Source organism: Camarhynchus parvulus, chromosome 3 (assembly GCF_901933205.1).
Source record: "Camarhynchus parvulus chromosome 3, STF_HiC, whole genome shotgun sequence".
Lineage (NCBI taxonomy): Eukaryota > Metazoa > Chordata > Aves > Passeriformes > Thraupidae > Camarhynchus > Camarhynchus parvulus.
The window spans coordinates 83,831,006-83,847,069 of record NC_044573.1 but is presented as its reverse complement, the minus strand read 5'-3'; the positions used below and the strand labels follow the sequence as shown (position 1 = coordinate 83,847,069).

Here is a 16,064-nt window from a genome sequence, read left to right as displayed (position 1 = left end):
GTACTAATACTTTTTTGCAAATATTAAATTGCTCTGAATCCACATGAGGTTCTGAAGTGCTAATACTTGTGTGGGGAATATTCCCCAGGCAGACACATCTATTTAAAATGCATATATTCATCCAACTGCCTAGTGTACATTTAAACACAAGAGTTAAGAGTGAAATAGCATCTTTGCCTGAATCAGAACACAATTCAGTGCATGTAAAGAACACGAAGCAGTACGTAGTAAATTACAGAGTTAAAAACTACTCCTTTGAATTCAAACGACAAAATTTTCAGCATTATGTGACATCAAATTGTGAAAATACTCTGCAGAATTGCCATCTCCTGCCCTGATTCTCCAGTCAGAATGAATCTGACTGATTCTTTTTGTTTGGCTGGATTTCATGTTTAGGGAAGAGGGACCTCTGTTATGAGGTGGCCATTTCCTCAAGCCCCCAGCTGCATCAGCTTACAGGGGACAGCGACTGACAAATCAGCAGATCACAGATTTGGGGGCTGTTGTTTACCTTTCAGCAAGGAAAGGAGAGCAGTACATCTGTACATTTTGCTGCCTGTACAGCCACTGATACTGCATTCCTGCAAAACCCAGGGAGCTGCAGTTTGTCAGCACACCTGGCACACCCAAAGGCTCTGCGGGCTCCGCCGGAGGATTGCCTTTGTCTCAGCACCTCTGCTCTGCCCGGCTTCCCCTCCGGCGGAGAAAGGGCACGCCTCGCTCTCCAGCTCTCCGGATTAAATCACCTCAAGCCTTTCGTGCCTAATCAAACTAAAATAGCACTCTACTGACCGCACGGGGTCATTTGTTAAATGAGAATAGCTAGAAGAGAAGGTTCATTCAATTTTTAAGCTTTCCTTTTTCAGGCGGTGCGGGTGGTGCTGAGGGCTGGGGCGCCGGAGCAGAGGCTAGCTCTGCCCGTGCCAGCGGAGTTACACTGCACTCTGCAGGCAGGAATTACATTGCATTACTCTGCACTCTGCAGGCCCTGCCTGTGCCAGCAGAGTTACACCGCACTCTGCAGGCAGGAGTTACATTGCATTACACTGCACTCTGCAGGCCCTGCCTGTGCCAGCGGAGTTACACTGCACTCTGCAGGCAGGAGTTACATTGCATTACAGTGCACTCTGCAGGCCCTGCCTACGCCGGCAGTTACACTGCACTCTGCAGGCCCTGCCTGTGCCAGCAGAGTTACACCGCACTCTGCAGGCAGGAGTTACAGCGCATTACAGTGCACTCTGCAGGCCCTGCCTACGCCGGCAGAGTTACACTGCACTCTGCAGGCAGGAGTTACATTGCATTACAGTGCACTCTGCAGGCCCTGCCTGTGCCAGCGGAGTTACACTGCACTCTGCAGGCAGGAGTTACACTGCATTACACTGCACTCTGCAGGCCCTGCCTGTGCCAGCGGAGTTACACTGCACTCTGCAGGCAGGAGTTACAGCGCATTACAGTGCACTCTGCAGGCCCTGCCTGTGCCAGCGGAGTTACACTGCACTCTGCAGGCAGGAGTTACACTGCATTACACTGCACTCTGCCGGCTCTGCCGCACGCTGCTGCTGCTGCTGCTGCAGCTGCCAACCTGCTCCTCTGCCACTGCTTGGGCTGGGACTTCATCAAACAGGAAAGGGAGAGGGCCCTAAGGAAAGACAAAATGCTGTCAGTCTTTGAGCCTTATATATATGAACCTGTGTATATATGAATCAGTTGTATATACGAATCAGTGTGGCCACACCACACTGGCAGTGCCCTGGAATGTCGAATGTCCCTCCCTGCTCCTGCCGCCCAGCTCAGCTTACCCTCCTGCCCAGTGAGGGGTGGGAGTCAGGAATACCCCCAGGGAGGGGCATCCTGCGGTCTCCTCTGCACACCAGCCAATGTAGCTGGGAGTATAACACAGGCAATCACAGCTGAATAAAACCAGGTGATCCTTTTAATAAGTCTTCACGGTAAACAAAGAAACAAAAAAGCCCAACTCCGTTGCTAAACAAGTATTAGCAACCAGGAAGTTAAAAATGCTACAATTGTTAATTACAAAGATATTCACTAAGATAGAAAATATTTTTCATCTATTTCATAAAGCAATGGCCACCCTTATCTTGACTACCACTGATGTAGAAATCTTTTCTTTTGCTATGTGCCTATCCATACTTAAATTATGTGAGATAAAAAATACATTTTAAACAAACCCGCACATTCTCAGACACGTATGATTTATTTGAACTATCAGGAGCTTTCCCTCCAAGGATTCCTCACAGTGTCCTCCTAATAACCTATCAGATGTGAGTTGAAAGATAGGATGAACCCCTACCCCAGTGCATATCACTTCTGCAATCATTATGAGATCTGCAAAGAACAGAATTAAACTCTAAACTCCTTTTCTTCACTGCTCAAGGGAGATCTTGAGCTCTAACTCCAATTCGAAGTTTTAAAAGACCAAGAAGGAAACACTATATGATCATGATAGCTCTGAATACATGTAAAAAATGTGGTAAATTGAGAACATAGCATCATAAAAAATATGAGACAGAGAAATTAAAATTATCTGGTTGCTGTATAGGCTTATGGGTTCTGGAGAACAGCAAACAGTGGGGGATGAAATTGTGTCCAGTTACTACTTTAAGACAACAAGGTGACGGTAAGGTTTTGGTGCCTCAAGAATGTTTCCACTGGGCTCAGGGAATACTCACAGGAATAAATATCACACTTGCATCAGAAGGAAAAAGTTCACTCCCTGGGCTTCGCTGAAGTGCTAGAAAAGTAGCCAAGAAATTCCAAGGCCGTTCTGAGCGGCTGTGGATAACATTACATTCAGCTCAGCACTTTAGTATGAACAGCTGAGAAGAGCACAGAAGTGGATAGGAAGAGACTCCTGATGGCTCCACCTCCCAGAGAAACAAATTATTCATAAAATACAAAATGTAAGTGCACAAAGATATTAATGGAAGATACAGAATTAATTGATATAAAAGCATTAATAACTTATAATTTTAAGCATTATCTATCCATCTATTTCTTTCAATGCAAGATATGCTTAATTATGCTCTAATAAAATGTTCTTCCATTTCCTGCATGTCCATCTTCTGTGTTTTTGGGACAGAAAATACTGGTGATGATCAAGTTTTGAAATAAAATGGATTAGTAAAAAAGAAAAAAATTAATTAGAAATTTTAATTTAATAAGGTCTATAAATCATAACCATCCCCCAGTATTAAGTGTAGAAGGGAAATCTGTGGGAGAGCAGCTAGGAATCTTTAGGTTGCAAAAAGACCACACTGCCAAACAGAATGAAAGAGAAATGGAGTAAGAGTCTCTGAAGATGGCAGCTTGGCTGAATGTGAGGGAGTCTGCATGAGTACATACAGGTCTGGGACTAGCAAACACAGGATGAGGAAACCTGAGTGGGTGCCCATAAATGACTCTGTGGTATGTCTGAACTTGCCTGAAATACAGCTGGGTCTGAACACTCCCAAAGCTGGTTGTGCCTACATGACTGATAACCAGCAGAGAAAAGATAAAAATCACCAAGGGGATGGAAGCCATTATTACCCTTCAGCCTCATGATTACAGGTGCTCAGAAAGCAGCATCAGCACTGATTCTCATTTCTCCTAAAAGCTATTTACTCCCAAAATATCAGAAGGGGACCTACTACTACATAACTGGCATCTGGAGTCACCAAGCAGCTCCTCAGGGGCACTAACCAAGGGAAATAAACAGTCACAGTCACTCACCATCAGGAAGTGACCAAAGTTTCCTCTCCTGACTGGCACTCACACATATCCAGACAAAGGGGAGAGTTTTCCATTTCCCTGATGAAAGGGAGAGGAGTGCAAAAGGACAAGCTGGTTTTATATTTTAACCTCCTGTTATTATTTTCAAAAGTAATCTTGGTAGGAAGAAGCAGTGGTATGAACAGATTCCATGGGTACAGAGAGCAGTTAGCAAGCATGGCCTGGGGGTGGAAGACTGAGTGCCTTTGAAGCATCGTAGGAAGCAACAGTCTGGTGATTCTTGCTGCCAGGTTCTGTACAGGGATGTGTTTCTCCCATCTTGAGCTATGAAAAGGTTGAGAGCTGGGCTGGACTTGGCTGCAGGATGACAAAGGCAAGTAGTCTTTCCCAAAGACAGAAGAAATGATGCACTTATTTTCTGTACTAATGCCACAAGGCTGTGCTCAGGGCTGCTTCCACTGCTGACAGATGGAGACAGGATAGAAGATTAAATGTTTGGCCAGCCAAGTGTTAGCCACAAATATTCCAGCTGTTTCAGCACAGCTGATGCTCATGCTCTGGAGAAATTAAAAGAAGGGGTTTCTGTCTCTGTTCTAGATATTAATTTTCTATTTTAAATATTGTAGTAATTTCTTCATTTTTATTTTGGTTTTTATATTTTTTTAAAAAGCATACACCAAGTCACATGTAACATTTCAATTGTTTCAGAAAGCATGGGATTAATTTATGGGAAGCTGTTATACCCAAGCATGTTCTATATCACAAAGTTAGCATTTTGAAAAAAATAAAATTCATTTCATTAGAACCTTTTAAAAAAGTGATTTACACTTCCTTACTTTGCAGAAGAAAAAAAAAAAAAGGAAATTAAAAATTTAGCAGGACCTAGCATACAGTAAAACAAATACAGCCGTGTATCCCTGCCCTGCCCACCTATAATTTTGTTTACCTAAAAGAGCTTCATCATGACAAGAACATATAATTTTCCACTTCAAATGCTGAGAAGATATAATTCTAATAAAAAAGGAACTACTGTTTTTTCAGCTACTTGCCTCTTCTTTTTATATCTCGTAGATTGCTGAAGTTAATGAATAAAAACATCTAATTTATCATTTCATTTTCATAATCTAATATTCAGGTACTCAGTGAACCTTCTCCAGCCTAAAAGTGAGAGCCAACAGAAAAGTGTGCTGAATTTAACAATTCTCTTACAGCCCTTATGTGAATTTTTAATTTCATTTGATTTAAAATACTTTGTATAGAGTATAAAAAAGCTGGGTTATTCCCCAGAAGGATTTACCTGTTTATATGTAACACATGTACTCCATATTTGCTTTCAATTCTGTACTTTGTTGGATCACTTGCAGGAGAAATCAGTTCCTCATTTTTGTACCTGACAATCAAGAAAAAAAATAAAACTCATAAATATCAGCAACTATTCCTTAATCTGGTGGATCTTTGGATCAACATATCATTTACTATTATCTGAACTCTCTCTGCTTGCATAGAGTATTTTCCAGTATGTATGGATAGATACATATTGGGCCTTGAAGGTAAAGCAGGACCATCATAGCAGCAAGGAAGCAGAAAGAGAAGATGTGCACTCAATCTAGAAGATGAGAAAAAGAAGTAAAGAGAAGATGGCATGGGGCTTTAGCTTTTAAATCCACTAACCCTGTCACAAGATGGGAAGCAACTTTTATCTTCCACCACAGTAAAACACTTCAGCACAAAAAAAAAGGGGAGCAGCAACAGAATTATGCCTCATGTTAGGTCTTTACAGTCCAGCCTGAGGCTTTCATATTTATAGGACAGCACCTGTCCAGAGAGGAGGGCAGCTGAAAGGACCTTTATGTCCTCCTCAATGACCACAGATACGGCCCGTGACAACAGTGGTGCTGTGCACATTTACCCAGGCTTAGAAAGTAGCCTGTGAGTTCTGTGTATTTTGCCACTTGCTGCTTTGTGTTCAGGAAACTCAATGGCCAGAAAGACTGGAATGCCTTCCACTGTCTGCCTTCTGAAATGCTTGAGTTTTTGTCTCACATTGCACGGGGCCACTCAGCAAGTTTTCCTCCCACTCCTTCCACTGCAGTATCAACTGCTACAATCCAGCACATCTAGGAGGATTATAAAGGGGATTTAACAAAGCCATTATACACATGGCACTTATCAGTTCTGGCATAACTTTCAAATGAAAAAAGCTTAACAACATTTTTAGAGAGCTAGGAAAGGCCAGTCTCTTACCATTGTACAACAGGCGTTGGAAATCCTTGCACAGTAAAGCAGAGGCTCACGGACATCTTTTCCCAGATGGTGTGAGACCTCAGGCGCACTAGAATTTCAGGGGCTCGACTTATTCTTTCTTCAATGATATGTCTTTCCAGAGCCATATTTTCTTCTACCTATTAAACATGGAAAAAGAAAAGAAGCATCTGGCACCAGACTCAAATAGGATAGGAGATCCAACCTTAAATTCACAAAAAGATGTTTAATGATTACTCATATATGAAGTACAGGCCTAAATTTCTGTACAACTTATAATTATTTTTGCATAGGAGCAAAAAGATTCAGCAGGTACCATTCTTTGCACAGCAAGTCTATCCAGATGTTCTCGAGCTCGGTGCCTGGCAGTGTGAATCTCTTTTTCCAAAGCAGACAACTCACTGGCAAAACGGATTCTTTTCTCATCACTTACATGAGACTTTTGCTCATGAGTCCTGTGGGACAAGAAAAAAAAATCAGGTAACCACTGTGAAGGTTTAAGTTTGTCATCATACATATCAGGGCACCAAGGGCTATGAAACCATATCAGTAGGATGTAAAATTTAAGTTTGGAATCATTCTTTGCATCTATATCCACATCCTGAGTATGCAAAATCATGTGAACTTTCTTCATATTCTTTCCCTCTGTATTTGTGGGGCCATATCTCTAAGTCTTGAATTCTGCTATGGTCACATTGACATGGCTCCCCACAGTCCTCTGGTAATCAAGATCAAGAACCTGCCTAGCCTCCTTCTGGCCCCTGATTTTCCTTCCCATGGGCACAAGAAGGCAGAGAAGTAAAGGCAAGTTCTGTGTCTGTTCACAACCTTTTAAAAGTTGTGCCTAGCTTACTTAGTACCCTTAGCTTTAGAAGCTTTAGAACCTGGGAGCTCTTGTAGCTCCACGGGCTGTATCATCTGACCCTCACCTGAAAGATACAGACCAAGGAGTTCACAAGGATTTGATGAAGAGTTGCGTGCAAAAAGAGCTGTTCCTTGACAAGGATGAGGAGGAATTATTATAGAAACTACCAGGAAAAATATAAAGTTTGGAAAAAATTGTGAGTTGTTCCCTGAAAACCTAATTCCACAGATTTTCCAGAATTCCTAAAAATACCCCAACTCATAAATGTTTTTAGGAGGAGCTAGCTCAGTTTCCTTCATTCACACTGATTCAGTAAACATGCTGATTCTCTTTTCTTTCCCAGGACAAAAGAAGGTAGTGAATATCAAATATTCCTAACATGTCTGTCAATATAGACAACATATGGCAAGACTCTGAAAGCATAACCCAAATAAGAAAACTCCCACAAAATTCAGTGAATCAAGATATTTTTTGTCTGATAGTTAAAAAAAAATATTTGTACCTACCATTTCAATGTACTTTAAATACCAGCCATGTCTTGCCATTTTTTATATTGCTGAATTTTAAAACAGTTTTAAAAACCTAAATTAAAGTATACAAAATCATTTGATTTTCCTAGAGATTTCTGTTTTGAGGTTATATATTTCAAACCAATCCAAGTACCAGAACCATACAGATGTGTATGATTTGCACAACATATTTTCTAAAAACACAGCAGAATTCCTTCTCATAATATAAACCCTCTATGTCTTTGGTGCAGTAACATAGCAGGGCAGAAACAGTGAAATTCACTAAGGGGAATATTGTCATCAGCATGGTTACTCTGGGACATCTTATCAAGGCAGTAACTGAGACATGACAGTAAACCGTTTTGATATTCAGGAAAGAATTTAAAAGATTTAAATTTATCCAAATTAGAAATTTAGGAATAGTAGAGTAGCTCTGTTCAAAATGAGTTCACCCAGTGGATTCTAATTTATTTTTGGTTTAAAGCTGTTTTCAAGGGTCAGAGTGGGGACCAGGGGAACAACTCTGGGTTGAAATATGAGACTGAAAGTGACTCTCAGTCATTTAGTGTTCCAGCCAAAATAGATTAGTGAAGAACAGTGACAGAGAAGCCTCCAGTCTTGTCAACTCTGAAAAGAGCTCTGGCAAAAGAGTTGGGACCAGAGCCACTACACAGGTCAGAGTGGACCAAGAGAGCTTTACCTTTTCCTGGATTCCTGCATTGCTTCATGCGCCAAGGTGCGTGCCCTCCTGGCACAGAGTCTACATGTGGTTTTGCCCAAGCCAGTTGATTCATAATAAGCAGCCTGCCTGGAAGCAGCCCTTCAAATATAAAAGACATTGTTATAACCCAGCAATTCAGGTAAAACATGAACTCACAAATGTCAAAGAAATTACTTTGAGCTCAATGAGCTGAACACCATGACTGAGCACTGTTCAGTGAGAAACCTTTGCATTGTCATTGACTGCACTAAGTGGTGATTGTCACTTGTCCTTCCAGGGTTTAATGCCCATCATCTGTCACTGGGGTCATTAGGCATTTTTATTTCATTCTATTAAATTTATATTTATTTCAGTCTTCAATCATTCACGTGTGATGATAGCATTTCAGTGAACCCCGAGGGTACCAGACTGTCTAATACACAAATCATAAATATTCCCCATAGCATTGTCTGTTTCAAAGTGTTCCTGCTTTTCTATATTTCACAGATCTTTCTGCAACTTTCCTCTTTCATAAGGGAAACTGGACCAGCTAGACAATTAGGTAGGTATATTAATTACTAAGTAGGGAGAATGGCGATTCTGGAGCAACCGCAATACAAAGTTTCTGGCTTTGAGATACAAAGAATGTGTATTTTCTGGTTAAAACTCTGAGATTTCAAATGAGAAGCATTAAGCTTTAATTTAAGTTTAAAAAGGAAATTGAATCACAAAACTTATAATTAGTTATAGCCAACTTCAGGAGAAGGAATATCATAATATCATATGGAAGAATGGGTAAAAAGTTGTTTCTATGACTTTCACGGCAACTGACTTTCAGTTGTTTCTATAAATTTCACAGCAATTTTTCTTAAGTCAGAGTTTCAATTTTAGCCTACAAGGAAGAATTTTAAATTTAGAGGTACCAAACAGGACAGATCCTAAGCTAAAAGGCCTGTGTAGGTATCTTGCAATGCTGCTAGGAAGTTTAGCTATGCTGGTGGGAGACTACAGACAAGGAGCATGCCAATGGAAGGAAGTGGACTATCATTCTGTATAAATCACACTTTTTGGGGTGGAGAGGAAAGGTGAATATCTTGATTCTAAGGACTGACTACCCAAAACAGAGACTTGCTTATGCTCAAATGCACAGCACTTACTTTCTTGCTGCATATTCCTCAAGTACATATCTTGTCTGAATGTTGCGATAGGACTGATCAAAGTGCTTGTGCCTCCTCTGGTAAAACGGCACTGCTACTGAAGACATGCTTCCTCTGTGACAGCCAGTAATTCCTGCAGAGAGTGGAGTTAGCCATACATTTAGCCATGCACACGTTTAGTCATATATTCCAGACTCTGGTTTGATATTTTTTGATATGTTCACATGTGTGTGAATATGTCCAAATGTATAAAATTGCAGCAATTTGTGACAAATAGAGCCATCAGTCACACAGCTCAGGCTGCAGCTTATCAGTCGTGCAGTGTGAGCTATGGAATCACAGATGATAGCATAAAAGATATTCCACCAGATCATTTTTCTCCTTTGCAGATGTCATTTAACACCTCCAGAGAAATTTCCAGGGATGGAAATTTGACAGTTTTTTGGCCATTGTTAGACAGTTCAGCTCTCTGTTCTTCAAACCTTTCACTTTTTCCACTTTGGCAATTTATGCTTACTGTGTTTTGTTCAATTCACCATGACAACAAATAGACAGTATTCTCTCACTTTTATAGCAGCCTGTTGAAGATTTTCTTTACTTTTCTTTCCTGCTCTCTTGTTTAAACTCAACAAAGCTGGCTTATGCAATCTTCCCTCGTGGATTATTTTTTCTGGACTATAAATCATTCTGGTTTCCTTCTTGTGGACTTTCTCCAAAGCGTGGCATAGTTTTTGGTCAATATTTGGATGGAAGGCTCTAAGAAACATTCTAGGTGCCCCTAGAAGCACTGTGGGGGACAAAACCATGTTTCCCACTGAGTTAGATATAAGCAGACTACCAACCACATTATTAAAAGAACATGGAGGTGCCTATGTCCCTTTGTGCTCATTAGAAATATGATGACAACTTCTTGCAAAAGTGGAGAATATCATGAGCCATGTTGTGAGTAGGTGCCAGCTTGTGCAACTGCAGTCTCAGTGGGGTATGGGGTTCTCTATTCCTGGACCATTTGTCCCAACAGTGGTGAGGGATCCTAGCTGAACAGCCAAAACCTCACCCACAAGGCACCTACACTTCAGTGACAACAGAAGCAAGCTCCCAGCATAAGTCAATAAAGCAGATGAAGATTTAGTCAGGTAAATTACTGCAGTAACATCCAATACCCTACAAAAAGCTGAGAGGAGTATCCCTGCTGTTGTGCTCCCTGTCGGGTGCAGGCTGCCAGCTCCATGCCAGCACCCAGGGCGCAGGCTGAGGCACAGCCTGGGATCCACCTCAGGGCATCCATGGCAAGTGAAGCAGCACCAGCTCACCCAGGGAACACATTAGGAGTGTGTCGGGGTCCTGAGGACAGCAATGGACCTGTCTGTCCCAACCCAGCCTCCTCCAGAGTTCCTCCTACCCTGCCCACAGCTCAGGACCCTATGTCAGTCCCCAGGGCCATCAGTTTCTGCCCCAGAAATGACATAGCAGAACCAGTCTCCAGCTCCCCACAGCCTGGCCCTGCCTGGGTGTAGACCATGCAAGAAGAACCTGCCTCAGATCCACACCAAAAGTTCACATTTGTAACAAAAAGTCACATAAATAAGCAGCATCATAACGTATATTGAATGAAAGCTCAAAGGGATTTGAAAAGAAATCTTATAAACTCATTTAGATAAACTAATTTAACAAGTTAAAATAACAGTTAATATGTACCATATTTCCAGCATATAGTATTTATCAAAAAAAAGAAATGCTAGTCATTGGTTAAGAAGAGTAAAAAACTGTAACTGTGTCTGATTGTTACTTGGAGATAGTCAAAGGAAGAGCTAGGTGCTCTCAAATTATGATATTCTCATATCAGCTACTTTTACTTTTCCAAAAAAGATTAAGGAGAAAAGAGTAGGTATACTAAATAGAAGTCACATCTTATTTTAAAATGTTCGGAGATCTAAAGATGTTTTTACAATTTATCACCTCCTAGCTGCAGCTTCAGCATAACTTACAGTTATCTTTTCAGTTCTTTTTCAAGATATGAGAATGACCAGTCACAGGTTCAGTAATGAGAGCTTTAGGCAAAGCACAAGACACTGCAAAACAAAAATTAAACAGGTTTACAACATTACTATGGGGCATTAAAGAAATATATTGCCACATTTATCGAGAAATATGAAAGTTAGCATGACCCAAGTTAGTTCAGTACCTCACAGAGATGCTGGCTCAGTAAGACGGTCTCATACAATGCTGAACTGACATGGACCCCTCATGGACCTATTAACCCATCACATGACAAAATGTTTTGGTTACATGAGCAGAGTCACACAGACCCACGAGCAGCCTTGGCTTCTCCTAGTTTTGACATCTGCACATCATGCGATTGTACATCTGCAGACATTGAACACTAGTTTTCTTCCTGCTAACTGTGTGACTATTGTGTATATGACAGGGGATTTCTACATTAGTTCTTATGTTAACTGGACAATGTAGGGCATAATTTTCCCTTTTCTCTATTTTTAATTAGCCTTTTTTGCCTAAATGAAAGTGTCAGAAGTCAAACACAGATTAAGCTCACTCCACTGTTAAGCATTACTTATGTTCACATGTGGCCAAGTTAAATAATTCTGTGAATTTAATCAACATGCAATGTAAATGTTGCTATGTATATAATTCACACTGAGATCCACTTTATAAGGATTGCAGAGTAATGCCCATTTATCCGGATAGATCAGTCTAAGTTATTTTCATTTTTGAGAGAGGAGAAAACACCATTGTCACTTACAGTCCAGCCTTTTTCACTAAATGTAAAATTTACATTTTAATTAGTGTATTTTCTTCTATTTGTCAGCACCCAGGACTCCTCGAATTTTGGTTCGTATATTTTTGAATTTACCCAAACACCGTTAGTATAGAAACAAGGGTAGCCATCCGCTCACATCCTTCATACAAGTAATTAACAGAACTTTTTAGCAGCCAGACTCGCTTTGCCTTCTGTTAACACAGAGGGGAGCTGCCTGGCAACAATTCCAAATGTAATAATAATCATCAGTTAATTGCAACAACATTTTCAGAGTATGTATTTAATACTTAATAGTGCTGCGAAGACAAGTATCAGAAGAGCAAAATCAAAGTCCCACTGTCAAAACAGCATATAGGGTATTGATAAAAGTTTATACTGTATTCCTAGGAACAATATGTCGACTGTTTTACCAGTTTTCCACTGATACACATTTATATGAGATTTTTGAAATATATTCTAATATTTAGACACCTACCACTAAGACAGTTAGAAAACATGATATGCTGATGACAGCTTAACCCCAGTGAATTTATTGATTTAGATGAACCAAAATTTTATTAATGACAGTGTCTGGAGACCTGGTTATATTGGCAAGTGAATTGGTAGAACTGACTCAAAAGTAAAATGAGGGAAGTGGTCCAATAACAACAACAACAACAACAACAAAAGCATAAGTCTAGAGAAAGACAAATTAATTATCTGAATGATTACAACAAATTAAAAAGCAAATCTCAAGTCTTATTTACCAAATTCTGCTGCAAGAATTTTGGAGGCGTTGCTGAAATACATGGCCTGTGTGTCACAAACAATCCATGAATTACATCCACGCACATCCTATTAACAACCCTGGATTTCAAGAAAAAAAACCCTAGAATTACAGGAAAAAGATGATCCTAAAACATTTGGTGTCTCATCTGGCTTTTGCATTGTTAGTGCAATGTAGCATCATTGTACTCCTTTCTTTTTATTATTATTATTCCTATTTGTTCTATGACTGAAAATGCTGAGGACATCAAAAGGAATTAAAGTGCACTAATCTAAGTGCTGTATAAACCACCCAGAAGATTATTAAACACAAAGAAAAGTATTACCTCAACCAAAACCTCCTTAAGGATTAATGACATCACCCACAGGTGAATTAGACTGTTCAAGTCAGTTTACAAAAACATACATTTCTTCATGCTTTGTAGCATGTATATAACAATTTTTGCTTGACCGTGAGTAAAAGGCCAAGCTCCCAGGTCAGGATATGCATAGTTTTGTGACACAGTAATACTGATCTGAATAGAAAGCCATAATCTAGGACCATGTGACAAGGGGCCACATTCTTGAGCAGAGAAGCCAAGGGTCTGATATAAACACTGTTAGTCTGATAAGTGAGTTAATTTAAGATTTAAAGGACAAGCAGTAAATTGTAGCATGATCATTCACATTGCCTCAGAGAGCAGGCACACATCCAACTAAATTGATGGATGGCTTGACAAATGCCATGGTAAGAGGAACATGGCTGCACTCGCCATAGATAGATAACTTGCACTCCCAGGTTCAGGAGGCTCGTGTCATGAGCAATGCACTGTACAGCATGTATTTTGTCAGCCTGACCTGCCTATGCTATACCCTGCAACATGCACTTCGGTGCTCATCTCTGTTCCTGGCAAGCTGCAGAAGTGCCAAAAATTATTCATGGGTTCTTGCATGTCCTCACGTAGACAGAAATTTCTTTGTCCATTTGCACTGATTTGAGGGCTTGTCCTGTTTTTCCCACGACTTAAGACATTTTTTTTCTCTACCTGTCTCTTGTTCTGCTAGCTGTTCTCCACATTGTTCAAAGTTAAATGTTTTCAGTGAGCTGCCAACTTATACTTTTATGGTGCATAAAAGCCCTTGATATTTAAATGATAAAATATATTTAAATCCATATCACTTACATACCATAATGAAAGATAGAAAAAAAAACCCATCTTCTATTAATTGCTCCTAATTACCAGTATAAAAATTTACCATATTGCCTCAATAAATATGCTATCCTTTCCAGATGCTTATATCCATGCTATAGACATTGCAGACTTAATAACATATTATAATTTCCCAGTTTTTTCCATAAACTGACTTCAGTGGAAATCTTGTAAAACCATCATGAGTCATTATGCAGCTCTAGACACTGCAGTCAAAACAGAATGGTATGTAGAGGATCTGGGTAATTCTCCATTTTGATAAGAAACTAATTTGATAAAAAACCGATTTGACTACATTTCTAATATGTCTCTCCAGTCTTTTTTCTCTGTACACCTGTGTATATTTAGGTCTTCCACAGAAAATTATGTTTTGTGAATGAAAAACCTACTGAAATGTACTGTCATTTTAAAGTGTTTCAGGCCTTCTGTTGAACACTTCTTGTTCAGACCACATAATAATTCAGTTTTAGCTCTTTTGACAATAGAACAAAAATGCTCATCATTAAAAAAAAAATCGTGTGGAATTCTCACTTGCTTACTCTTCTGAATTCCAGACATCATTCAGCGAGCTTGAACACTTTTTGTGTTTTTTCTTTTTGATTTCTTTAGCTACATCATGTTTAGCTTTATGTTTTACTGACCACACCTCCTTTTCATAGAAATAGTATTTTCCTCATTTCACCAATTGTTTTAAACAGATTCAAATAATCCCCCAAAATGCATGCATTATTTTTGTTATTAAACATAATAACAAAAAAAATAATAAAAGAGTTATCTCCTCTATTTCTACTTATCTGAATACTCAATAAATCAACATTTTCAAGCAGCTGACAGTACCAGCCATCACAGATCTATCATTTTTATTAATCACAGGTCTATCATTTTTACTAATTTCATACGTTCTGAATAAGTAGACTTTCAACATTTCCCAACATCAAATGATACTGTTTTCAATGACATACTGGTAGATTCAGCATTTTAATGCAATTATTTCACTATAGCACATCTATGATTAGTTAGACTGAACACCTTGATTTTGTAATAGTCCCTGAATGGCTTGCTTCACACTCTAGCCAGGACAGTCAGTGTGGAGGTAATTTGAAATATATAATGGGTGGTCACAGTCATATCCCAGCCCTTGACAGGGACCTTTGCTCTGTGGAGGTGAGCAGCAGGCAGAGTCATGGGTACCCTTCCCTCCAGCAAGGTAATTGTTGTGGAGGGAAGCGCCAGATCCTGTATTTTAGTGAGTCTGTAAAATAATGTAATTTTGCATTTTCTGTGACTCTTATGAAGGAGAGGAGTGGAAGCTTCCAAACTGAATTTCTTTCCATATCTCTAATAGAAGCTGAACAGTATATATCCCAGGCAGGGAACAAATGTGGATGTTACCTTGTGAATTCATGATCATACAAGACTGGGAATTAAATGAGGTTAAATTTGTCCACATTGACTTGGATCCTTGCCACCCTAACATTCCAAATGTTCAAACATGTTCTGATAAAGTTTGAAGACTTCCCTTTACATGGCAAGTGTATTCTATCCCTTCAACTGGACAGCTAAGAATGTTGGACAGTGAAATGATAAAAATAATTTCCCACCATTCCAACAGTCATTATCCTTTATTATGGTACTTTTGTTGGCTCATAGGCATTATCAACGCACAGGCCTAATTTTGAGAGCATGAACTTGATTTCCCAGGACTCTATCAGCGGTATTTAGCTGGAATTTTCATGTGGCACAGAACATATCACTTATTTTAGAGTAATACAGACACCAGAAACATATCTTCTGGAAACATGTACTTGAAAGCATGGCAGACACAAAATAAAAGTAGATTTTTTTTTTTTTTTTTTTTTTTTGCCTACCTACATCCCATTCTTCAGCAGGCCAAATAGTTTTGCCAGCTACTATGGGATTTTATACTTAATATATTTAGACACAGACTTCAGAAAAAATCATACCATATAAGCACACAAGAAAGTGGTATTGCCAATATTTGTGCAATTGAAAAAGCACATATACTAATAGAGCTATGGACTTCTGCAGTGTAGTTCTTTATATGCAGAAAGAAGCAGATGGAATGTAATACACAATAAAATCAA

The 16,064-nt window shown here is 39.5% G+C and overlaps 1 protein-coding gene across 1 annotated transcript in view; it reads right to left on the bottom strand.

The window, feature by feature from the left end:
* The window catches only part of MYOM2 (myomesin 2), a 76,846-nt gene that overhangs the window by 60,507 nt on the left and 275 nt on the right, over positions 1-16,064 (bottom strand). Inside the window, exons 2-7 of the mRNA XM_030945190.1 lie at positions 11,214-11,297; positions 9,226-9,358; positions 8,069-8,188; positions 6,311-6,449; positions 5,977-6,134; positions 5,030-5,122 (exon numbers count right to left, since the gene is read on the bottom strand). Of these exons, the coding sequence (XP_030801050.1) occupies positions 5,030-5,122; positions 5,977-6,134; positions 6,311-6,449; positions 8,069-8,188; positions 9,226-9,332 (617 nt within the window). The 5' untranslated portion in view covers positions 9,333-9,358; positions 11,214-11,297. The remainder of the gene's footprint in view (positions 1-5,029; positions 5,123-5,976; positions 6,135-6,310; positions 6,450-8,068; positions 8,189-9,225; positions 9,359-11,213; positions 11,298-16,064) is intronic.